General features: G+C 34.3%; 2 protein-coding genes across 8 annotated transcripts in view; one reads left to right on the forward strand and one right to left on the reverse strand.

The window, feature by feature from the left end:
* Positions 1-211: 211 nt before the first annotated feature.
* PLK4 (polo like kinase 4) lies at positions 212-17,216 on the forward strand. Its single transcript, XM_029235333.1, has 16 exons — positions 212-329; positions 996-1,091; positions 1,825-1,920; positions 2,002-2,116; positions 4,323-5,349; positions 6,082-6,188; positions 8,072-8,439; positions 9,295-9,399; positions 9,773-9,875; positions 11,085-11,234; positions 12,104-12,237; positions 12,333-12,424; positions 12,575-12,719; positions 13,510-13,650; positions 15,103-15,209; positions 16,623-17,216. Exons 1-16 carry the CDS (start codon positions 300-302, stop codon positions 16,723-16,725), a joined length of 2,919 nt encoding a protein of 972 aa, XP_029091166.1. The 5' UTR covers positions 212-299; the 3' UTR covers positions 16,726-17,216.
* A 3,009-nt stretch (positions 17,217-20,225) lies between these two features.
* Positions 20,226-26,477, reverse strand: part of MFSD8 (major facilitator superfamily domain containing 8) — a 43,125-nt gene continuing 36,873 nt past the window's right edge. For 3 of the 7 annotated variants that reach the window (XM_029235718.1, XM_029235722.1, XM_029235721.1), the window contains 4 exons: positions 26,040-26,143; positions 25,705-25,952; positions 23,818-23,928; positions 20,226-21,411 (listed from right to left, as the gene is read on the reverse strand). In XM_029235718.1, coding sequence (XP_029091551.1) covers positions 21,256-21,411; positions 23,818-23,928; positions 25,705-25,952; positions 26,040-26,143 — 619 coding nt within the window. In that variant the 3' untranslated portion in view covers positions 20,226-21,255. Of the gene's footprint in view, positions 21,412-22,477; positions 23,929-25,704; positions 25,953-26,039; positions 26,144-26,477 lie in introns of those variants that run through there. The other 4 variants (XR_003795627.1, XR_003795626.1, XM_029235720.1 and 1 more) reach the window with 3 other exon arrangements.

Genomic DNA, 26,477 nt, shown 5'->3' on the forward strand with positions numbered 1-26,477 from the left:
CTGCCACGCATGCGCGCCCAGGCGCTGCTTCTGCGGAACGCCCCGCCTCCTTACGTCCCCTCCAACCTCGCTAGAACGGCAACCGGCGGGAGTTTTTCAAAATGGGAGCGCGGAGGCGCCGCCCAGGCCTCGGAAGGTGCCCGGGAGACCTTTCGGTGGCTGTGGTGTCGTCGCCGGGAGCGGCGGCCTAGAGAGCCGAGCCTGATGGACGCCAAGACACGCTGCCTACTTGGAGCGCTGCCTCGAAAGGACTGCGTAAAGGGAGTTAATCCAGGGAGCACGGACCGCGGCCTGGAAATATGGCGACCTGCATCGGGGAGAAGATCGAGGTGAAAAGACTCGGCAGTCCTCAGTAGGGCGGGTGGGAGTCGGAGTGCTGGGACTCGTCGAGACCCTGGCAGGAAGGGGATAGAGCGCAGCTAACGGCTGCAGGTTGGACGCCGGAGTACTTTGGGAGGGTCCCAACCGCCGGGGGCCCGGCTGTTCGAGGGCGGAGCGGACCGCCCCTCTGAGACGCGGGGGCGGTGGGACAGGTGTGTTGCTCGCGGCCCCGCCCTTCTGTCCCTAGACACCGCGGCTTCATGTCAGCGATCCCGCCGGAGCTGCCGCGTTAGAGCAGGGCAAGGCTATCTTCCCCTTCTCGAAGGGGATGGCGGTTACCTCCGGCGGGAGTTGCGGCGGGATTCCGTTCAGGGCCTTAGCTTTCGGGGGCAGGCTGGGGGTGGGACGAGGATGCTGAGGCTACGCTGAGGCTGAGGAACCAGACCATTAGGGTGCTCTATCCAGAGACCAGCCTGGAAGCTCAGAGACCCGCAAGGCGTCAACATGCTGTCCACCCCAGACACCTGCTGTATCGAGGTGTGATACCTGCTTGAATTTTGAATGCAAATTCTCCTCCCGATCCATTTTAGCCTATTTTTTCCAGCCCCTTCCTATTTTTTCTTCCTTTCTGCGTCGAAAATCATTACACATATTCTTTAATTTTAACTTTTAAGGATTTTAAAGTTGGAAATCTTCTTGGTAAAGGATCATTTGCTGGTGTCTATAGAGCTGAGTCCATTCACACTGGTTTGGAAGTTGCAATCAAAATGGTAAGAATATGTTAATCAGTTTCTCACTTCTACTTTGCAAGTAACTAGAGAGGTTTGCTACTTGAGATGTTAGAAACTCCTTACCTGCCAGCCTTTTCTTTATGCTGTAAAAAACCCATTGCTTAGGCAGAAGACAGTAGTTCCAACAGTTAAACTTAAGGATCTCTTAGGAGATCCTTAACCATGCTTAAATAAGTGTTCTGTCTTTACTCATGTTCATTAGATTTGGTATCTGTTCTAATTATATGTACTTAGAGTAATTGGTAGCAGTCAAAGAACAAATAATTTGTTTATAATAAGAAGAATACACTGTGCATAATTCTGTATTACACTGTAAAAAGCTAAAATACTATTCTTGATTGTTAGAAGTCAGTCTAATAGGGGTAACATAAGGAAATTAAGAAACACCTAAACCAGTAGGAAAAGGGAAGATTTGTTTTAAAGCTTTGCTAAATTTTATTTGTTATTATCATAGATATGATGGTTGAGCTATTAAATTCTTTAAGTTGGTAGAGTGTATTAGAATGCATTGGGCAAGTTTATTGAATGTCCACCCTGTCAAGCACTTTGCTAGGTGCATGGGGAAAATAGACAACGAAATAAATTGATCTCAAAAAGAAGATAAAAGGACTTCAGAATATTTTATAGTATACTTTCTCTTTTCAAAGTTAACATGACAACTTCACATTTGAAAGTTTATCATCAACATTTAAACCTCTCATGTTATTTTTAGATAGATAAGAAAGCCATGTACAAAGCTGGAATGGTACAGAGAGTCCAAAGTGAGGTGAAAATACATTGCCAATTGAAACATCCTTCTATCTTGGAGGTAAGATACAAATTTTATCAAAGTGGCCAAGGGCATTGAATTTTTCTGTATTATAATTTATTATGCCCTTTTACATTTCAGCTGTATAACTATTTTGAAGATAACAATTATGTGTACCTAGTATTAGAAATGTGCCATAATGGAGAAATGAACAGGTATCTAAAAAACAGAAGAAAACCATTCTCAGAAAATGAAGGTAGGCTGTGCTTCTTTTTTTCTTTCTTTCATTTTTCTTAAAAAAAATTGTTTTTGGAGAATACAAATTTTACTCTTTGTAGTTTTGAAGAATGTACTGTTTTATAATTTTTAGTAAAACTGTTTCAATTATTACTTTGGGCTATAAAAAGAGATTTTTGCCCCCCAAGTTAAGAAAGTTGTTAATTCATATAAATAATTCAGGCATTACAGAAATAAAGTAGAAGAAGAAATTTGCTATCCATCTTTTGCCAAAACAACATTTTAAATTAAGTCATTGGTCACAGTTGAATGTGTATCTTTTCAAATTTAGAAAAAGCTTTTTAGGATGCTGTTGATGACTATAAAGTAGTTTCTAAGTCAAACACAGTACCTGTTGAAACCATTTATTATAGAAAATGTCAAACACTTAAGTTAAGACAGTAATATAATGAGCCCCTATGAACTTACCACTGAGCTTCCAAAACTATCAACTCATTGTTTCATCTGTACCCTTCTTATTCCCCCAATTCCTCAGAGTATATTGAAGCAAATCATAGACATCTTTTTATCTTTAAACAATGCAGACTTTAAAAAAAAAACAAAAAACATAAGCACAAAGTCACTATCACACCTAATAATTCCTTACTGTCAAACACATTGTCAGTTTCAGCTTCCCCAGTTTCTTATAAGTAACTTTTTTTACAGTTCAGATCAGGATCAAGTAAGGTCCGTATATCATCACACAAATGATTGTTTTCAAATTATCTTACCCTGCTAACTGACATTGCAGGCTAAGATGGAAAGCTAAGAAAGGTGGTTGCTGATAGGCTTTTTGTCCATTTGATCTATATTTAACCCATTTGGAAAACAATTTGGTCATATGTGTTAAGAGTTAAGGAAATGTTCATATCTTTAGACTGAAAATAAGAACATAATACATAATAAGAAAATAAATTCATATACATATTGATGATGAGTACTGCATTTTTCATAATACTGTATAATAGTAAGGCCTTCTTAAATAAGACAACTTGCAAAAGATAGGAAGGAAATGAATTACCAATTTGATTAATTAAAATTAAGAATGTGTATGACAAAGGATACTGTCAACAAATTTAAAAGTTAAAGATAGGAAGAAAATATTTGTATAACAAATGGCTGTCCAATTAATATTTAAAATATAAGGCATGCCTTAAAAGAAAAGATAATTGTATAGGAAAATGGACAGGGGATGTAAGCAGACTGTTTACAGAAGAGAAAGTATAATTGGCCAATAAACATACGAAAAGATGCTCAAAATCAGTAGTAATCATAAGAATGCCAACTAAAATAACAAGTACCATTTTTTTACCCATTGGATTGAGACTACCTAATTTCAACAAGGATATGCTTGAAAATAACAGCCTTTTGGAGGGCGATTGGCAAGGTATTAAAATACTAAATTTTATCTTTGAACCCAGTGATTCTACTTCTTGAATTTACCATAATGAAGCACCCCATTTATATGCACAAGAAAACAAGCATGTACAAGAATGTTTATTGCTATATTTTTTTATAATCTTGAAATGACCCAAATATTAATCAATAGCAATTTAATAAGATGGAGATCTATGTGTACTGACATAGAAATATCTCCAAGAAATATTGTGAAGTGGCAAAAAAAAGTAATAAACTATATTTTTATACCATTTTTATATTTTAAAAACATTTATTACAGTGTATTTCTATAGATTTAAGTGTACATAAGCACATGGAAGAAAAGTTTAAAAGAATATATATAAACTGTTAATAGTGACTACTTTTTAGGAGGGTTTGGGAGGACATCAAAGGAAATTCAGCTTGCTTTTCTTTTTTTGTCTTTTTTACAATTTGAATTATTTATGAATTGTTTAATTATAAATATTTTCTCTTTCTATGGACTTCTGGTTACCCTAGTTAACTCTGGTCACTCCCAGTTCCTAATAAAATTAAGCTTCCCTTAACTGTATTTAGAAAACTCATTAGTTGGAAAGGACAGAGTTTAAAAGGAGTGCCTAGTTGTCTTAATAGGAATTACTAAACAATATTATGAAATTATCAGAGTGGTATTTTGGCTGGTAAAACTAAGCTACAAACCAGTTTACTAATTGTCATACTGGCATATGTACTTGGGTTTCATAATGTATTCTAAATACTGAATCTTCAGATTTTCTAAATTGTAAGTTTTAATTTTTGCATTCTAATAGCTCGACACTTCATGCACCAGATCATCACAGGAATGCTGTATCTCCATTCTCATGGTATATTACACCGGGACCTCACACTTTCTAACCTCTTACTTACGCATAATATGAACATCAAGATCGCTGATTTTGGGCTGGCCACTCAATTGAAAATGCCACACGAAAAGCACTATACTTTATGTGGAACTCCTAATTACATTTCCCCAGAAATTGCAACTCGAAGTGCACATGGACTTGAATCTGATATTTGGTCCTTGGGCTGTATGTTTTATACGTTAATTATTGGAAGACCACCTTTTGACACTGACACCATCAAGAACACATTAAATAAAGTTGTATTGGCAGATTATGAAATGCCAACTTTTTTGTCAAGAGAAGCCAAGGACCTTATTCACCAGTTACTTCGTAGAAATCCAGCAGATCGTTTAAGTCTGTCTTCAGTATTAGACCATCCTTTTATGTCCCGAAATTCTTCAACAAAAAGTAAAGATTTAGGAACTGTAGAAGACTCGATTGATAGTGGACATGCCACAATTTCTACTGCAATTACGGCTTCTTCCAGTACCAGTATGAGTGGTAGTTTATTTGACAGAAGAAGACTTTTGATTGACCAGCCACTCCCAAATAAAATGACTATATTTCCAAAGAATAAAAATTCAAGTGATTTTTCTTCTTCAGGAGATGGAAGCAGCCTTTATACTCAGTGGGGAAATCAAGAACAAGAAACCAGTAATAGTGGAAGGGGAAGAGCAATCCAAGAGGCAGAAGAAAGGCCACATTCTCGATACCTTCGTAGAGCCCATTCCTCTGATAGATCTGGCATCTCTAATAGTCAGTCGCGAGCAAAAACGTATACAATGGAACGATGTTACTCAGCAGAAATGCTTTCAAAATCCAAAAGATCAGGAGTAGATGAAAATGAAGAAAGATACTCATCCACAAACAGCAATGCTAATATTCTTCACTTCTTTAAAGAAAAGACATCCAATGGTTCTGGATCTTTTGAAAGACCTGATAACAGTCAAGCACTGTAAGAATAATTCTATCAAAAAGCATTTTACTTTTCAATAAACATTGTATTAGCACAAACATGAAGCTGCATCTAACTAAGGGTTACCTTTTTTCTAACCTTGTCAGATATTCCTGGGGCACTTTTAACTATGACTTCTGTTTTTTAATAGGAAGAGAATCAGAATGATGATTTTGAATTGTGGTTAAGAATCTCTTAAAATGAGTGTATGTGCTCATGAATGTATTTGTAGTATGTGTTTAATACTTGGGAATTTCTAGTGTCATTTTAAATTTTATATGAAGCAGGTCTCCAGTGCAATGTATCATATATTAAACATGTCTGATTCCTAAAGTACTCTTAACAGTAACTGTACACACACACACACACACACAAATAGAGAAAGAGAAGTTGACCCTAAGTGATGAGTAATCATATTGACTGCTTCTCACATGAAGACAAGTTTTTAGTGACTAGTGTTTTTCTTTTTCTGATCTTTGATTTTTATGTTTAAATTAAAAGAGGACAGTAGCCATATAGAAATGTTGTCACAGTGCCATGGGCATTTTGGCATGGGAATTTAGCTTCATAGGCACAATTTAGTTATGCAAATGTTGGGTTCTACAGTTAATGTAAAAATTTTTAGGTATTCATATCAGAAGAGAGCTCCCTTTTTTAGTGTTTTTTTATCTTAAAAGGTTTCTACCTTTTAATTTTTTATTAGTTTATGGGAAATTGTTTTTCTTTGTTTAGCTCCAATCATCTTTGTCCAAAAAATGGAAAAACTCCTTTTCCATTTCCAGACCAGACAGCTCAGACTGAAATGGTGCAACAGTGGTTTGGGAATCTGCAAATAAATGGTGAGTTTTTAATGGACTATTTAATAAAAAGTTAATGACTTGGCCACTTACCAAGCATTGCAGTTTTCTATTTGGGTTTTCTTAAGAAAATAGTACATTTTCAATAAGCTTACAATAATAGTAATAATTACTGTTAACACAGTTTGAGTATTTACTGTATCAGCCACTGTCCTTAATGCTTAACATATATTATTAACTTATTAATAATTCTCACAAAAACCATATGAGGAAGATACTATTATTAGCCCTGTCTTATAAATGAGGAAATAGTAGTACGCAAAGGTTAATTTGCCAAGCTGCACTGTCCATAAATACAAGAGAGAGGAGTCTAACCCAAGCAGTCTGGCTCAGAGACTTTACTCTTAACCCCTCCACTCTTGCAGCCTCTCTGTAATAAGTACCTACTATCAGTGCCTATAAAATAATCAAAAGATGGTTGACTTTATTTTTAAGTAGAAGGTGATGTGGACCATCATAGTGTACCAATGGGACCTCACATACACTAAAATACACAGCTACTAAAACCTAAATATTTTTAAACAGCTTTCATCCAAGTCATTATTTATAGATACAGAGTTTGAAAGTTAAACATTTCTCATTATTGAACATGACATTCACAGAAGGTGGGTTGGAAAATAATGATGGAAGAAAGAGAATAAAAAAGAAACATATGGAGAGGAGGAGAGAATTTTTTACTAAGTATCATGTTACCTCAGACAAGTGCGTAATATGGCTGTAATTTAAGCAGAGAGTTGTTATGTCACCTCAAGAGTCTATTTTTTTCATGTATATTATTTTCAAGGGCCCAAAAGAGAACTAATCTTCTCATGTGTACTTGTTAAAGATGATAATTCAAGTTTATGTTTTTTAAAACTACAGATCTTGCACTTAACCTTCTATTGTGTTTATAGATACTTTTATTTGGTAAACATGGACATGTCTGAAGTAACTTTGTTTATAATACTCTAGTAGTGCTGCTACAATTTTAAAGTATATTATTTGATGTAGGATATTTTCTGTCATAATGGGAGTTATGGAGGGAGGCACTTAAAAGTTATTTAAGGGGAAAGCTGAGATATAGATTTTTGTAGTTTAGCATTAGAAAAATTGCCTTACAAAGTTTTATATAGTCTAATTATTTTAAGGGCTTTAAAAAAAACAATGTTCCCATGTGAACTCTAAAACTATATAAAATTTAAATGGATAAAGTTCAAGAACTGTTTTAGAAATGTGGGTACAAATACATTTATAATATTAAGTATTAATAATAAACCTATTTCATATATTTTAGAGTGTTTTGGTTTTAGTTGCATATTTTGTAAGTAAAGATGAAATAGTCCTTAGCTTAAAGAGAGTGAATTTACATGTTATGTAGAATGATTACCTGGGAACTCCTCTCAAATCTATTATTTGTTGCAGCATTGGCAGTTGCTTTAGTATTATAGGTGACCCTAGGTGACTAGTTTTTGCTTTGATTGAAACATTAATTTCATATTAATATCTTTTGTTTCTTAGTCTTAGACTAAAGGTATTCCTTTGCAGTCTGGCTTAAAATGTCCTTTTAAAGTCACTATTTTATTATGCCATATCTTTTTGTTGTTTTTTTTTTTGGCCGAGCCGTGCAGCTTGTGGTATCTTATTTCCCCAACCAGGGATTGAACCTGGGCCCTTGGCAGTGAAAGCGCCAAATCCTAACCACTAGACCACCAGGGAATTCCCTTATGCCGTATCTTAAACTGAAAAATTACAAGCTTTTTTTTAAAACTAGATTTCTTTTGTTCCTCAGGAAAAAAAAAATGCTATTGTAACCAGCATGACATTGTTTTGTGTAGACTTGACTTTTTAATTATTCACTAAATTGCTTTATTCTATGTATATTATAGCTCATTTAAGAGAAACTACTGAATGCAACGGCATTAGCCCAAACAGAGATTTCCAGGGCCATCCAGATTTGCAGGACACATCAAGAAATGCCTGGACTGATACAAGAGCCAAAAAGAGCCCTGATGCTTCTGATAATGCGCATTCTGCAAAACAGTTGAATACCATGAAATATATGACTGCATTTCACAGTAAACCTGAGATAATTCAACAAGAATCTATTTTTGGCTTAGATCCTTCTTCCGAACAAAGCAAGACGAGGGGTGTGGAGCCACCATTGGGTTATCAGAAACATACATTACGAAGCATTACATCTCCTTTGACTGCTTACAGGTTAAAACCAATCAGACAGAAAACGAAGAAGGCTGTGGTATGTCTATTATTTTTCTAAATCACTGGATGATATTTTCCTTGAGTATATGGTTTCTGGTATCAAACATAATAATATCTTTTCAGTTCCCTATAATGTCCCTGTATTTTTGATACGTACTTGATAAACTCACTTAAAAGAGACTGGGTATTTATGGAAAAATAGCTATTGTTTCCTTCTGGGTACTTTAAGAATGGTGAATTGATAGTAATTTTTGAATTTTAAATTATTGATAATGAAAAACATTTAAAAGTAATACTGGCTAAATACTGTGTTAAATATTATCCACAATCCTAATAACTAAGTTAATATTTAATACTATCTTTTGCTTTTGTTTACATTGTTTCTACATTTAATCTAGTCTCAAAAAGATAAACTAGAAAATATCACTTTTTTTAACATCTGAAACTATTTAAAGAAAAGGAGTATGCACAAAATTAAGTATAGCATTTTTTTTTAAATGTCATGTGTGCATTGGGAATGGTGATTTTGATTTTTTAATTCTGTCTTCATCCTGTTTGTCCCTGTTTTCCCTTTCACCCAGTCTTGCCTTTATTTGGCGTGCTATTGTCTTTTCAAGCCCTTAAATTCTCCACCCTACCTTCTGCTTTCTTTCTGTTCACTGGTTATCATTTCACACTTCATTATACCTTCTTTCCTTTGCTCCTTATGTTTCACAGTTGTGCTGAAATACACCTGTGGTCTAGACAATTGCAGTGAAGGGGCTATTTGATTTTTACTTTAATTTTTGTTTCTGCCATGGTTAAGTACTTTTCTCTTAACTAATATGTATGTCAGAACTGTTCTGGTAAATAAGAGAATTGTTACTGATTTTAGTTTTGTTTTTTTTTTTAGGTGAGCATACTTGATTCAGAGGAGGTATGTGTGGAGCTTCTAAAGGAGTATGCATCTCAAGAATATGTGAAAGAAGTTCTTCATATATCTAGTGATGGAAATATGGTAATGTGGATTTCCTTTATTATCTTGCAGCTTCATCACTTAAGCATTTATTATTCCATTCGTTCTATAATGATATTTAAAAAACAATTTTTAGTCGCTTTTCCTGATATGATAGTATCTCTGGAATTCAAAAACTAAAATAGTATACTACATACCTTTAAATAAATTAGTGTGGTGTAAAAAATAATTATAACCAGGAACAAAATCTAAACTTTAGGCTTAAGTTTAAAAAGCAAAAAAATTACTTTTAGAGAATATTTAGCATTTTCAATAAAAATAATATACATGTGAGCTCTTTTTATAATTTTAGTAACAAAATATAATGCTCTAACTTAATGGCATCTAATCAGAATTCTTAAAAATTTTTTGCCAGATCACTATTTATTATCCAAATGACGGAAGAGGTTTTCCTCTTGCAGATAGACCGCCCTCACCTACTGACAACATCAGTAGGTACAGTTTTGACAATTTACCAGGTATGTAAATTTACCAGGGAATAAGTTTAGATAATGGATTTATATATACATAAACTCTATACTGTGGGTATCATAAATTGTAAATATTTTGGCTTCAGTTGGGATGCAGGTTATGTTCTTATAACTTTATATCTGGTGAGATGTGCTATACCTTACTAATCCAATATTTAGTCATATTCTGTGTTATAATGGTATTTTATTGTTTACTTAAGTAAAAACTAACTCTAGAATATTAGTCATGTGTCACACAAATATAATTTGTACACTTGTATAGTTACAATTTGTCTAGAATCATGTTAAAAATTCAACATGAAGTATCTGGTTTTTGACTTTTGAAATCATTACTGTGCTACATAATGATCACTTGTAATTGTGGTTAACCAAATTTGGCTCCCGGTTTAGCTTCTGGATATCATGAATTGGGAAATTAACTACTGAGTAGTAAGACTTCCCTAAGGTAACTTAGAAGCAAATAAGAGAACCTATCTAATCTAACTCTGTTAGAAATTAAGACACATAGACAAGACTATCAAATATTATAAATGACCATAGTTACAGGGAACTGCTAAAATTTACTACTCTATGTTTTACTAATATAAAAAGTGCTACATTTCTTTTCCTAAAGTCATTTGGTTCTGATATCTCAGGTAGAACTCTTTTCATTTCATTTATTAAAACTTTCCTGGAGTCATTATCTTACTTTTAATAAGGAGTCAGTGATTCAAAGTAAGAGATTTTTAAAATAATCATGAGACTGGGACTTTCCTGGCGGTCCAGTGGTTAAGACTTCACCTTCCAACGCGGGGGTGCAGGTTCTATCCCCTGGTCGAGGAGCTAAGATCTCACATGCCTCATGGCCAAAAAACCAAAACAGAACAGAAGCAATGTTGCAACGAATTCAATAAAGACTTTAAAAATGGTCCACATCAAAAAAATCTTTAATAAATAATCATGATACTAATCATCAGATTTTGTTATATACTTCTTAGGCATTTTATTATACTGTCTTTAGTTTTCATTAAAATAGTACACTTACATCTCTAAAATATTTTTATTTGGGTAATGGAACTGTTAGCTTTGGGTAATGGGATTATTAACTTTCGACTTGAATTTTTGAGGAAGAGTAGAAATAAATGTTAGACTGTTATGGAATTTATGTCAACACTTTATTCCCTAATGTTAGGTAACTTTTTTGTTTTCTCTCCCTAGAAAAGTACTGGCGAAAATATCAATATGCTTCCAGATTTGTGCAGCTTGTAAGATCTAAATCTCCCAAAATCACTTATTTTACAAGATATGCTAAATGTGTTTTGATGGAGAATTCCCCTGGTGCTGATTTTGAGGTTTGGTTTTATGATGGTAAGTGCCATTTAGAAATAGTAATTTTTTTCCCTTTAGTTTGTAACTTAGTAGTTGTGGGGTTTTTTGTAAATTCAACACAATGAGATTTATTTATTTATTTTATTTATGGCTGCGCTGCATGGCTTGCGGGGTCTCAAAGCTCTGAATCCTAACCACTAGACCACCAGGGAACTCCCCAACACAGCGAGGTGTGTGTGTGTGTGTGTGTGTGTGTGTGTGTGTGTGTGTGTGTGTATATCCATACATAAAAATTATACAGCACAGTATACTATATGTCAAATGTTAATCAAAATTTATATATACTTGCTTGTAAACAATTTATTTTCTAATACGTATATTAATTCTCTTTCCCCTTTTGGCTCCAGTTTAACAACATTCTGATTGATATTATAAAAAAATAACATGAAATAAACAATATCCTGTTTCTTACTAGAAATTTAAACGGACACATACCAAATTTTTAGGATAATAAATATCACAAAAGGATAAGGTTGAATCAGAGAATTTTATTTTCTAAATCTATAAAGATGTTTACTTTTTAATATGTAAAGTTTCCTCCTTTAAGGGACACATAGTACATACACTCACACAGTACACATAATTATAGCTGTCCTTCACTTATGTTTTTGTATGAGAGTAGTGGTTTTTTAAAAATATAAAAGCATCAAACTTAAGCCAGTTATATGCGGAAAAGAAAAATGGCCTATATTTTTTGAATACTACTTTGAGAGCCTCATTTTATTAATGGCCAATAAGTGAATATAAATGTTACCTTGATCTGGGAGTCATGTACTGGGGTATGATAATGAATATAAATCTAGTAATATTTAAAGAAATAATAAAGGGTTTTCTGCTTAATTTTTAAGGAGCAAAGATACACAAAACAGAAGATTTAATTCAGGTGATCGAAAAGACTGGCAAATCTTACACCTTAAAAGGTGAAAGTGAAGTTAATAGCTTGAAAGAGGAAATAAAAATGTATATGAACCATGCTAATGAGGTATGTACCGACTTTTAGTAGGTTTTTTCTTACCAATTAATAATAATACAAATGACATACATGAAGTAATGACAGAAAGCACTCTTTTGAAATAGGGCCACCGTATTTGTTTAGCACTGGAATCCATAATTTCAGAAGAGGAAAAGAAAAGTGGAAGTGCTCCCTTTTTCCCAATAATTGTAGGAAGGTAAATGTTTGAAAATTTATTAAATATGGCTAAAATGTGTAGAAATGTTTTTTTTAAAAAACAGTTTAATGTTTACATTATGAACATTCTTTTGTTTTCTATAAATTGAAAGCTTTAAAAGAATGTATTTGACATATCTTTCTCCTTCAGAAAACCTAGTAGTACTAGTTCACCTAAGGCCTTAACACCTCCTTCTGTGGATCCAAACTACCCAATGAGAGAGACACCATCTCTGAAGAGAATGATCATAAATAGTGCAGCTTCTCCAAAACAGGCACCAATATTTAATCCTTCTGTAAGTAAATATATGTCACTTCTGTACTTTAAACTCTTCAATGATTGCCTAATGTCCTTGATATCAAACTAAAACACCCTACTGTGGCCTTACTATCGCCTACCTACTTTTCCAGTCTCATCCTGAGCTACCCAACACTCTCTGTGCCTAGTTCCTTGATTAAGCCAAACTCTCAGGGCCTTTTCACATGCTCTTCACTTGACCTGGAACTCTTTTCCTGAACCTCTTAATGGCTAACTCTTTCTCATCTTTCAGGACTCAGTTTAAATATTACCTCAGCAAGGCCTAACCTGACTCCTCTGGGAAAAAGCTAAATATATTAACATATATATTGTTTTATTTTCACTAGTAAAATATCATTCACTGCCTTAATATCCATGATAGAATCATGGTTAAACAAACTTATATTTTTACTCAATGAACTATCATGCCAATAAAAACTATATAGCAATGTAGTAAAATGCAAGATTAAAGAAATAGATCTCTGTTTGTATATATGGGTATGTGTGTATTCACACACACAAACATATATACTATAATTGAAGCTATGAAAAATTATACCTTGGGAAAAGAAGACAAAAGAAATCTACCAAAATCAAAACAGTAGTTCTGTGATTTTTTTTCCTATTTTATACTTTTCCAATTTTCTGTAACGTGATTGTATTTTTTTTAATTTTGTCTTTTAAAAATTAATTTAAGATAATGAAAATCTGGTCATCATCTACTTTTGCTGAAGTTGGCTTATTAGAATGCTAAGGAATAATATCTTTCTTTCTTTTATTGTTTGTAGATGGTTACAAATGAAGGACTTGGCCTTGCAAGTGCAGCTTCTGGAACTAACAGCTCTCCTAGTAGTCTAAAAGATTGTCTCCCTAAATCAGCACAACTTTTCAAGTCTGTTTTTGTGAAAAATGTCGGTTGGGCTACACAGGTGAGAAGTTAGATTTCTCTTTGCAAGACAGTTTTTACACTTTTTGCATTGATTATATCATTAATAATTTTCACATTTTTTTATTTGTATACAGATGGAAAGCTCTAGATATTGTTGATAACATATTGCCTGCTAGGGCCTAGGTGACCTGTTCTTGCCATTTTTTTTTTAATTAATTAATTTATTTTTGGCTGTGTTGGGTCTTCATTTCTGTGTGAGGGCTTTCTCTAGTTGCGGCAAGCGGGGGCCACTCTTCATCGCGATGCGTGGGCCTCTCACTATCGCGGTCTCTCATTGCGGAGCACAGACTCCAGACGCACAGGCTCAGTGGTTGTGGCTCACGGGCCTAGTTGCTCCGCGGCACGTGGGATCTTCCCAGATCAGGGCTCGAACCCGTGTCCCCAGCAGTGGCAGGCAGATTCTCAACCACTGCGCCACCAGGGGAGCCCTTGCCATTTGTTTTTAAAGTAGAGGTCATGATGATGGCTAAACATTAGGATTTGAGAATGCCCAGGGCATCGTAAGTTTTAGAAAGTATTTGTAATCTATATTAATAGAGTAATTTTTATTTGGCAGAAAAGAATTTTTGCATTTAAAAATTAGGTCTACATTGAGTTTCAAACTTAAAGAATTTTATGTAGGTGTAAACTTAGATTTGTATATTTTCTGAAAGCTTGAACTTTGGAGATGTTTGAGCACAGCACATGTAATTTTTGAAGTAAAATATAGCCTAGTCCTTTATGGAGGGTAGGAAATATCGGGAAGGGAACTCAGCATTTGTTGAGTACATGCTATGTGGTACAATGTTTTCCACATACATTGTCTCATTTCCCAAAATAAAACCTAGTAAAGTTGATGTTATCTCCTTTCATAGATAGTAAAATTATGGCTCATAATGGATGGTTGACTTGCATATTCCTAGTTTGCAGAATCTGGATGTAAACCCAGGTCTATTTGATTCCAGCGTCCATGTCTTCTCTGTACTCTGTTTGGAGTGGCACATTGTAAACATCAGTGACTAAAGAAACCAATTTCAAAAGCAAAGATGTAACATTCTCAAGCAGAATAGAAATTCTTTTGGCCTAAGAACAAAGAACAGAGGGAAATCTAATTTAAGAAAGTGTTGCTTGGTTATTTCCTAAATCTCTTCTTGGTTAGAAATACTATGGGAAAGGAAAAAAAAAAGGTTGCTCAGATATCCTAGTGGAAATGAATGGGAAACAGGATTTATGTAGAATAATTTTAATTTATGATGCCCTATCCATTAAAGGAATAATCTGAAAAAGATATGAATATTCTCAAATGTTACTACCATCACAGCCCCAAATTTGTAGTTACCTGAAGGGTTGTTTTGTTTTCTTTTTAAACTATATGAAAATCCTTTTAAACATGAGTACCTTTTAAGAACTTCATATCCTCTGTAGTAATTTTGCTTGCTTATTACTTTTCTAGTTAACTAGTGGAGCTGTGTGGGTTCAGTTTAATGATGGGTCCCAGTTGGTCGTGCAAGCAGGAGTGTCTTCTATTAGTTATACATCTCCAGATGGTCAAACAACTAGGTAAGTTCTTAAAATACTGGTTGAGATTCAGCTCTTTGCTCTAATTTTGTTTTATCTATATGATGAAATAAATGACATAATAAAGTTACTATTTTCATGTTGACAAAGTTCATATTATTATTTAAACTGTTAAATATTCATAGCAGCTCATATAGTCTAATGCATATTTTATGAGTATTTACAGGAATGCAGGGTAATTGGTATGGATTATCCACTCCAAGTGGTTAGACTCCTTTAGCCTTCTTATTCCTTCAGTCTAACTAGGTTGGCCCTTTTCATAAGTAATGGACTTCTAAGTTCAAATATACTTAGACAATTTACATAAAAGAACATAGAAACAAGGAAGCTTTCTTTTAAAAGGTAACCAGATTATTTTTCCCAAATGAAAGGCTGTATCCCCTGATCTAATGTAAAGTGATTAATGTTAAAAGACTTTTTTGGATGTATATATTCATTCTAAATGAGGATGTATGCCAGGCTAATAAGTATGCTAACAAGGAGGATCTGGGAATAGTAACAATAAGCAGTAGTTTGGTCTCCACATTTCAAACCATAACTTACTGAAAAGAGGTAGGGTGCCGACAGTGCCAGTACAAACACGCTACTTTATGAAAAGTGCATATTGTAGAGAAAATACTTGGTACAAATATAACTTGTGGATATCTACCAACTGCTTTTGTGTGTATATATGCAGTACCATCATTTAAAGAACTCATAAAGTGAGAGGTTTTGTTAAATCAGCTCTTTCAAATGATCCAGAAAGTGGACAGATACAGATATAAAATGGGTAGAACCCATGTTCAGAAGATAAAAGTTCAGATTTTACTTGATATGGTCATTTGGAAATTTTTAATATTTAATAGAAATGTATTTATAATGTGTTTAGCTTAGTATTTGCTTTAAATTAGGGTCTTCAATTTAATGAAGAATCCAGATTTTCAGCTTGCTTTAGAAATTATAAAGTCTGTTCAAGTTTTTTGACCTAATTTTCTTTTTATTATTTAAATACATTTAGAAATTGATCTATTTTAAAAGGAAACAGGGACTTCCCTGGCAGTCCAGTGGTTAAGACTTCACCTTCCAGTGCAGAGGGCTGTAGGTTCAATCCCTGGTCGGGGAGCTGGGATCTCACATACCTCGCAGCCAAAGAATAAAAACATAAAACAGAAGCAGTGTTGTAGCAAATTCAATAAAGACTTTTAAAAAAATGGTCCACATCAAAACAATCTTTAAAAAATAAGTAAAGGAAACAAATTGAGTATGCTTAATTTAAGTATCTAATAATTTTGTATGATCTCTCTGAAGTGCCTTTGCCATTGAAGAATTACTGAAAAATATAATGTGACTTTTGGTACTCTTACAAACCAAGTGACTAAGTTATAATTTTATCTTTTTCTCTTTTGCTTCACTTAGGTATGGAGAAAATGAAAAATTACCAGAATACATCAGACAGAAATTACAGTGTCTTTCTTCCATCCTTTTGATGTTTTCTAATCCAACTCCTAGTCTTCATTGATTAAAGCTCCTTTTAGATATATATATGTTTAATAAATAACGTTTTTGTTGGCTTTCAAGTAAAGTGACTTTTTTCATTTTAAAAAACTTCTTCAGAAAGCCTTTCTATAAAAGAGAATTTTAATCTATACCATAACAGATGTATTCTAATGAGAGAACAAAGCAGAATGAAACTTGAGTCACTTACAAAATGTGGTCGTAGACTAAAATAGGACACCTAACTTTGCTCTTAGAACATATACTCCTAAAATTACTGTGTTGACATATTTGTATTGAACAATCTTTTAAAGCAAAAATATAAATGGTGTGTGGTATATTTGTGCTTCTATTTTTTTCCCTACTTCTTAGACATGTTAAGAATCATGGACAAAACATGCTGGAGTTTCTGAATTTTGAACATGTAAATAATGTGTATTTATGTTACAAGTAACATATGTAAACATGTATATTTGTTTTATATTTATTTTTGTAGCACTAGTTTGTGATGAAACATTTCTGAAAATGCATTTTATTAAAAAATAATAAATACAGTGTTACTTTATCTTTTGATTTATTTAATTAAATACTTAATTTAGGGACTTCCCTGGTGGTGCAGTGGTTAAGAACCCACCTGCCAATGCAGGGGACATGGGGTTCAATCCCTGGTCCGTGAAGATCCCACATGCTGCGGAGCAACTAAGCCCGTTCACCACAACTACCGAGCCTGCGCTCTAGAGCCCACAAGCTACAACTACTGAGCCCACGTGCTGCAACTGCTGAAGCCTGCACGCCTAGAGCCCGTGCTCTGCAACGAGAGAAGCCACCGCAATGAGAAGCCCGCACACCGCAACGAGTAGTAGCCCCCGCTTGCTGCAACTAGAGAAAGCCTGCATGCAGCAATGAAGACCCAATGCAGCCAAAAGTTTTTTTTAAAAAAGAAAAATATATAATTTAAAATAATTTACATAGTAAACTCATTTTTAGTTTTTTTGCCTGTTTAAGACCCAATTAAATTTTTTAAATTAATTTTTCAAATGGTAAGTACATTGTTTCTCTACCTTCATCTGAAAATATCTGTATATTTTAATGATAAACATTTTAACACTGAAGACCTCAACAATGCAATTAACTAACATGAGGAAAAAGAATATTTGATAGGGGGACAGCAATTAATGAAATACTCAAGGTAAAATAGGAATAGAATGAAACTACTTAAATATAAAGACTGTTAATGCTTCCTGCTGATTTTTATAATCAGAGAAATATTGGAGCCAATTCCATTAAATAGTCAGGAATACCCAATGTCACAATTATTCAGCATTGTTTTGGAGGTTGTTAACAACGGCAATGAGAAGAAAAATAATAATTTGTAACATAAGTTGCACAGTTAATAAGAAAAAGACAACCCAATAAAAAAATAGGCAAAAGATATGAACAGATAATTCACAAAGGAGAAAATCCATATAATGAATCAAAATCCATATAATATACTCAACCACATCTGTAGTCGGAGAAATACAAGATTAAAACAAAAATCATTTCCCTTTATGAAAGATTCGTAAAAAATAATAATAGTGGTACAATGAGCAGGGCTTTCTCAGGTGGTGTTGATTACGGTGTAAATGATAAAGCAATTTGGCAATATCTATTAGAATTATTTTAATACATAGGTAATCCAACTTTGGGGAGGAAAATTATGTAAACCCTTCTCTTAGGGATAAAAATATGATTAGAAGAAAGAATTTCCTCTTAAAAATGGAAATAATTAAAGGAAGTCCTAGCTTAATTTTGAAAGCTAAAGACTCAAATACATTTTGCTTTGACAGAATTTAGGTGTATTTTTTTTGTCATCTCCTTAATAAGTCTTAATGTGTCTATGTTTCAGGTATTTCTCTTATATATACTATACAGCTGAATTTTTTCAATCCAATGTAATAAGCTCTGTAGTCTACTTTGTTTACATTTATTATCATTTCTGATTTATTTTCACTGTTTGTCATTACAGTTCTATTGCATTTACTTCCCATCTTATTCTGTTTTCTACTAACCATACTTCTTTGCTTTTATTTTCCTTTCCTCCCTTCTTTCACGTTGAATTTCCTTTTCATATGCATATTTAAATTTTCTTTCAGCAGATTTTTCTTGAATTAAAGTTTTTAGAATTTGTTCTGTTTCATTGCTTTTGGTTTTCTTCTTCAAGGACTTCTGCTATATGTATGTTAAATCACCTGTGCCTAATTTTTATATCCATCACTTTCTCCACATCATTTTTTTCTTTGTTATTTTAATTTTCCTCCATCTTTAATTTCCCTTAAGAAGTTATCTATGGCATCTTATTTACTCTTGTGTTCCTTCTAATTTGTTCTTCATGTCTGAAATTATTTTTTAAGTTTTGTATTCTTTCCTGAGCTCGGCCAGCAATATTTTCATACCTTCCTATTATCTTCTCTAGTTCATTGGGAAATTTTCCCATTTCTCAGTTTTTCAAATTACGATGTTATTTTTTAATCTTTCCATTACTTCGTAATTTCTTTCATCTCATTTTATAATACATTCTGTTTTTATCTGTTTTATGGGCATATCTGTCTGGCATGCCTTTGTTGTCTATGACAACATTAGTTCAACTGCACTCTTCCTGTTTCTCCTCAGTATTTATTCCAGTAAATGGCATCTGCATCACTAGCTGTTCATGTCAGAATCCTGGAACTCATTCTTAACACCTTCTTTTACCTCATCTAATCACCAGTTAATCCAAGTCTACCTCTAAAATATATTTTACATGCTTTAAATTCCCAATTCCACTGTCAGTTCCCTAATTCAAGTCACCAGCATCACTCATCTGAACTACTGCAATAGCCTCCTGCTCGTCTCTAAACATCTACTCTTGCCTCCTGTATGAGTCAGGGTTTTTACTTGCAAACATCAAAATCTAACCTAGTTAGTTTACACAGAGAATATATTTATTAAAGGATATCAGCTCACAGACCCTCAAGGAGGGAAAGAGATTCAGGCTTTGCAGCTAAAAACAATGGCTGAATCATAATGTAGGAGCTTCCCCAGAAGAAGACATCCTAACAACGCTGCTCAGCACAGATCCCACAGCCATGCTGATGAAGCTAGGGGACTAGGTTCTGGGAGCTCTGACGGCTTTCTCGAGAATTTAGCCACTGACCTTGCTCCCTCACTAAAGTAAGTTTTGCTTATATTGCTCACTTCCTCCTTTTGCTCAGTTCCTTATGAAGTTTCACATTGGAGGAGTGTACTGGCAGAGCCAGAAACACAAGCTCATGGCCTGGCTGCAAAGGTAGAGAGAACGAATGCATTTTGGCTTCTATCTAAAAGGAGAGGCTCAATGTGAGAAATTCTCCAAATGTAGAAGGGTCTGCAGGAAGTGAAGAGTGGTCACATACATGATAAATGTCCTCCACATCCATTCCAATTCATACTTCACACTGCAGCCAGCTCATTCTAAAATACACAGCTGATTATGTTATTAACTTACGTTAAATTAATTGTGGAAATTTAAAAACAGAAGTACAGATATACCAGGATAAGGAACCTCCATGTGTCTCCCACCCAACTTCAACAAATATTTTGCCAATCCTGTTACATCTCTCTTACTGATATCCTTCCCCCACTGGAGTATTTTGAGGCAAATCCCAGAAATCATATAATTTCTATCATAAACTCTTTAGTACCTTTAACAGATAAGGAGCTTTTAAAAGCATAACCAATAACACACATCTCAGAATTTACAGTAATTCCTTAATATTTAATGGTGAGTCCAGTTTCAAATTTCTCCAGTTACCTCAAAAATACCCTTTTACATTTGACTTAAAACAAGATCCAAAATAAGATCTATATAATGCATTTGATTTATATATCTCTGAAGTTTCTTTTCATCTATGACTGCTGATCTCTCAACTTTTATTTTTTCCACGGCATTTTTTTTTTTAATTTTAAGAAACTGGACCATTTGTCTATAGAATATATCATCTTCTGGGCTTAGATGATTACTTCCTAGAGGTGGCTTTTAGTTGTATCTTTCGTATTTCCTATAAACTGGTAGTTTACATCTACAGGCTTGATTAGATTCTGACTCAATGTTTTTTGGCAGGAACACTTTCATAGGTGGTGCTGAGTACTTGCTGCATCAAATCAGGAGGCACGTAACGCTTACCCACTTTTAATGATGTTAAGAGTGATCAGTGCGTTCAGGTGTTGGCTTCATCCATCCTTTGGAAAGTTCCTCAATAATCTTCCACCTCACTAGTTTTATCATTCACTGATGAATGGTGCCCATATCTATAATATTATTTCTCTAAAGGATGCTAGATGGGGGTTTTTCTAATTCTATTATTCCCTTGTATTTATTAGCTTGGATTATTCTATAGGAAATAACTGTCCCTCAACAGTATTTTATTACCCTGAAGTTTAGATACAGGAAAGGCAGAAGAGAAGCTTAAGTCTTTATTTCCTGGTTTTTAGAGTAAAGAGTTAAAGCCCTGGCAACCTCCAAAGGTGACCAGTGTGTTTCTTACTTTTAATATCATTATGAACTCACAGATTTTGACACATTCGATGTGTTTAAATTGGCTGCAGATATTATTCTTCTCAATGCTTTAATTGTCCCATTTTTGGCTAGTATAAGTCCCTTTATTTGATTCCTGGGTCCTTTTGGCAAGACAAGCCACAAAATGGAGAATGCCTAAAAATAAAGTCAAACAGAGGTACACAATGAAATATATCACCTCATGCTTGTTAAAATGGCTATCAAAAAGATACAAATAACAACTGTTTGCAAGTATGTAGACAAAGGGAACCCTCATGTCCTGTTGATAGGAATGTAAATTGGTGTAGCCGCCATGGAAAACAGTATAGAGGGTCCTCAAAAAATTAAGAACTACCATGTGATCCAGCAATTCCACTTCTGGGTATATATCCAAAGAAGATGAAGGCAGGATCTCAAAGAGATATCTGCACTCTCATGTTCATTGCAGCATTATTCACAACAGCCAAGATATGATGCACAACCTAGGTGTCCATCAACAGATGAATGGATAAGGAAAATGTAAGTAAGTGTGTGTGTATGAATATTATTCGGCCATAAGAAAGGAGACCCTGCCATTTGTGACAAGATGGATGGACCCTGAGGGCATTATGCTAAGTGAAGTAAGTCAGAAAGAAAGGGACAAATACTATATGATATGACTTGTATGTGGAATCTAAAAGAGACAAACTATTAGAGGCAAAGAGTGGAATGACAGTTGCCAGTGGCTAGGCTGTGAAGGAAATGGGGAGATGTTGGTCAAAGAGTATAAACTTCCTGTTATAAGATGAATAAGTTCTAGGGATCTATTGTACAGCATGGTGATTATAGTTAATAACACTGTATTATATACTTAAAAGTTGCTAAGAGAGTAGATAGATCTTAAATGTTCGCACCACGAAAAAAGAAACAGTAATTATGTGATATGATGGAGGTGTTACCTAATGCTATGGTGGTTATCATTTTGCAATACGTAAGTATCAAATCAATATGTTGTACACCTTAAACGTATACAATGTCATATGTCAATTATATGTCGATAAAGCTGGAAAAAAACAAATGACAAAGGGAAAAGATAACCATCTACAAACCAAGGAGAGGCCTCAGAAAAAAACCAACCCTGCTGACAACTTGATCTCAAGCCTTCTAGCTTCCAGAACTATGAAAAATAAATTTTTGTTATTCAAGCCACCCCCCCAAAAAAGGTACAACAAACAACATAAAGTGCAAATTATAGTGTTTACTCTTAGATTTGAAATATTTATAACTTAGAGTAGGAAACATTTGGAAAAGTATTTAGAAATATTTTTGCATTTTTGGATAATACTGATTATCCATATAGATAGTTCTGTACTAGTCCCTTTTAGCAGCATTCAACTTATGTGAGGTAGTAAAGTGTACATAATGTGATTTAGCCAATTTCTAGTAAACTCACTAAACTGTTAGATTACAGCTATTTTACCTCAGATTTATTAGCCTGCCTATATTGGGGCTGTCGGGCTTATCCAAATTTAAAATTCTGCAGTTCTGAGTAGCTATGCAGACACAGATTGAAAACCGTTGGGTCTTCCCTACCACTACTGAGAGAGAAAAAATAAATAAGGTAATAGTTTTTCTCTAGAATTTAAGGGAATTAGAAAATGCCAATAATTTTAAGTTTGCTGTTCAGTATATGTATACAATAACACATATCTGGCTTATGTTTCTAAAGTGAATTATTTATTAGGACTTGAAAGAAAAAAGTAGTTATCTGTACTACAGGTAGCAAAATCCATCTTGATCTCTTAATCCTCTTTATTGCTCAAATATGAGCATTATTCATACATATCCATTAACTTAGGGGTTAATTAGTAAGATCCTGAACTAAAATAAGACGGAAAGTGTAGTATTAAAAATCATGACTTATAGAAGCTAAGGGAGGATGGCAGGCATGGTAAGTATAAAATTTAAGTCATGATTTTACTTCATAAGGAAAACTTTATAATAACAGAAAATGCATTTTTTAATAAATAAAAAGGAGATAGCTGTGAATAAAAGTACCTCTATTAGGTAAAAGATTTCTATAATTTCATTCTATTACAGGTAATTCATACAGAACTCTCCTTATGATTTCACTGCATATTCTCTTGTTATTTTAATGACGCCTCTGCAGTTTGTCTTAAGAGCATAACTTCACATTTATAGACCACTGTCTATTCACTCATGACTTTATGCCACCCCCCAAAAAATGTCATATGAAGACTACTTCTTTTTTGAGATAAGGAAACTATGATCCAGAATTTTTATATTATCTTGCTATTCATAATTACACACAGAATTTCCTATTTTATTCAATATATGTTCTTGTTATTCAACATATGCAATATCTACAACCTGACTTTAGGAAACTGACTCTTAGCAATCATCTAGCAGAGCCTTAAAAGAGAAAGTTCCACACAGCAAGTACTTTCCACCACAGTCTTAGCTAGGTTATTCTTGAATCCTTCCATGCCTTACAGAAAAAGCAATGAGTCTTCTGTAAACCACACCCAGGAGTGTGGTGGTGAGCACCACCATTCCACACACCAGGCTGAAAGCCCATCGTGGACCCCAGGCAGCGTACACTTGGCTGATGAAGACAGGTCCAAGGATCCGTGCTGCACTTCCAGACGCTGTTAACCAGCCCATGTACATACCCTGTTGGGGGAGAAGCAAACTGACACTCAGGTGTAGTTATTTTAAAAGCAAGGATGATGCTAATATTACCAAACTATGACAAACACGAGAATCACTTCCTCTGTTATTTTTAAATTAAAGTACCTCTCTATAAATACAGCAAATAATGAGCAATAAACTTATTTGATGTACTGTTTAGGAAAATAAAAGTGTAAAAGAACGAACACTTTCTGCTGAAATGATTCATAAATTTACTTTTTAAGGCTACTATTTATTCTGTACTTGCTATTTTCCAGACACTGTGTCAGGTGCTCTACATATATTGTTTCCAACGTTCACAAATTTCTATGATTGGTATTATCCCCACTTAACAAATGTGGAAGCTAAAGCTCAGAAAATTCAAGTAACTTATCCAAGAGATATGAAGCCCTGTTTGGCTGACTCCACTGTATTAATTTCCACTATACCACAATGTCACTGCTCCAACTACTGTATCCAAAACTATAGCCCATACAATATACCCAGGAACGTGCAATGCAGCATTACTTTTAATATCCTCCAATTGTAAATAACCTGTCAAGCGTGGATTAAGTAAATAAACTATGGTACATTTAATAAATGGAATGCTAAACAGTTGCTTAAAAGACTATGGTCTTATACAGAATAAGATCTTATAACAAGAATAACATCTCTATACACATTGACGTGGAAAGGCGGCCACGGTATATTAAGGGGAAAAAAAATCCAAGATGTAAAAAAGGTTTATATACATGAGATATAATTCATTTTATCTTTTTTTAAAAAGGCATGAGGGTGGATATGTTTGAAAAGGCATAAAAAATATTGTGACGTGTACAAATGAAGTAAACAGTGGTTGACTTTAGTGTGATGGAGGTAAGGAGAGCCTTCCTTTTCTGCTATATACATTTCAAATTACTTGAATTTTGTTACAACCATCATGTATTGTTTTTGTAATTAATATGCTTTTATTCTTGATTTTGAAAATGTGAAAATATAACTTTATAGATTAAAAAACCCAGAAATTACCAAAATGTTTTACCTATTATTATAGCTTTAATACACTGATGTTAAAATTTTTTTCTTTGCTTTATTTCAATAAACATTAATTTCTACCTTGAAAATGTAAAACTATCAATATAATTTTTATAAAGAACAAGATACTATTTTCATTTTGTTGCCATTTAAATAACTGCTACTAAAAAGAAAAGTCAGAAGTAAAACCTGGAAATAAGCTAAATATACAATAATAGGAAAATGACTGAATAAATGATGGTACATACATAAGATGGAATATGTCTCCATTAAAAATAATTCCCTAAAAGAAAATTAAATGTCATGGGAGAATATTTACAGCGTATTGTTATATTTCTTTAAAAAAAGCAGATTACAGGGACTTCCCTGGTAGCACAGTGGTTAAGAATCTGCCTGCCAATGCAGGGGACACGGGTTCAAGCCCTGGTCCCGGAAGATCCCACGTGCCACGGAGCAACTAAGCCCATGCGCTGCAACTACTGAGCCTGCGCTCTAAAGCCTGTGAGCCACAACTACTGAGCCCACGTGCCTAGATCCCGTGCTCCACAACAGGAGAAGCCATCCAGTGAGAAGCCCGCACACCACAACCAAGATTAGCCCCCGCTCGCAGCAACTAGAGAAAGCCCACGCAACAAAGACCCAACACAGCCAAAAACAAAAAAAACAAATACAGAATGGTCACAAAAAATGTGAATGCTTACAAGTATACCTCACGCAATTGCAGTGTCATGCTAGCTGACTCACCTGAGGTTTTGGCCCCAGAATTTTTGAATATAATGTATATGACATAACATTGCAGGATGGATAGCCTACTCCAATTAGCACAGCTGATGTGAGGAACTGGGCCAGATGGATCATGGGGGTGTAGAGGCACCAGGCTTGTTCAACTGGGCAACCAGTTGGTCCTTCATTGTGATCTTCTCTTGGAATCTTCCAAAGAGTAATAATTATTTCTCCAAATGTGGTATTAGGGATTGAATTATTATGTAAATCTGTAAGAACAAAATCAGTACAGTGTATTACTTGTTAATTTAAATGAATAACAGGGGCTAACATTACAGAATTATGTATAGCTATACCTTCCCACTGTATTTTGGGAAACTGATGTCCCCAAGGTAACAAGATAAAGAAGCCAACCCATACAACAATGAGTCCTCCCAGCAGAATAGCACGCTCGCCAACCCTGTTAAAGGAGAGAAACTGTAATTAAAAAATGAAACATTGTATTATAACATAGCTTCATTACTTTTAGAATTTTTAAGACTATAAATAAAATAATATCTTGATACTTTTAGTGATATACTAATTAAAACGAATGCAAAATATAATTTCCCACTAAAAGGAACCAGGACTCCTCTGAAAACTGGCTGATATCAGGTCTGGGACAGAAAATATATAAGATGAGCCTGGACATCTTATCATAACAGGAAGAACAGAAATTACCAGTGACTACTAGGTTATGATTACAAGGACTCAGAGGGAATTCCCTGGAGGTCCAGTGGTTAGGGCTGTGAGCT

This window comes from Monodon monoceros, unplaced genomic scaffold (assembly GCF_005190385.1).
Source record: "Monodon monoceros isolate NGI ecotype Baffin Bay Population unplaced genomic scaffold, NGI_Narwhal_1 Super_Scaffold_20, whole genome shotgun sequence".
NCBI lineage: Eukaryota > Metazoa > Chordata > Mammalia > Artiodactyla > Monodontidae > Monodon > Monodon monoceros.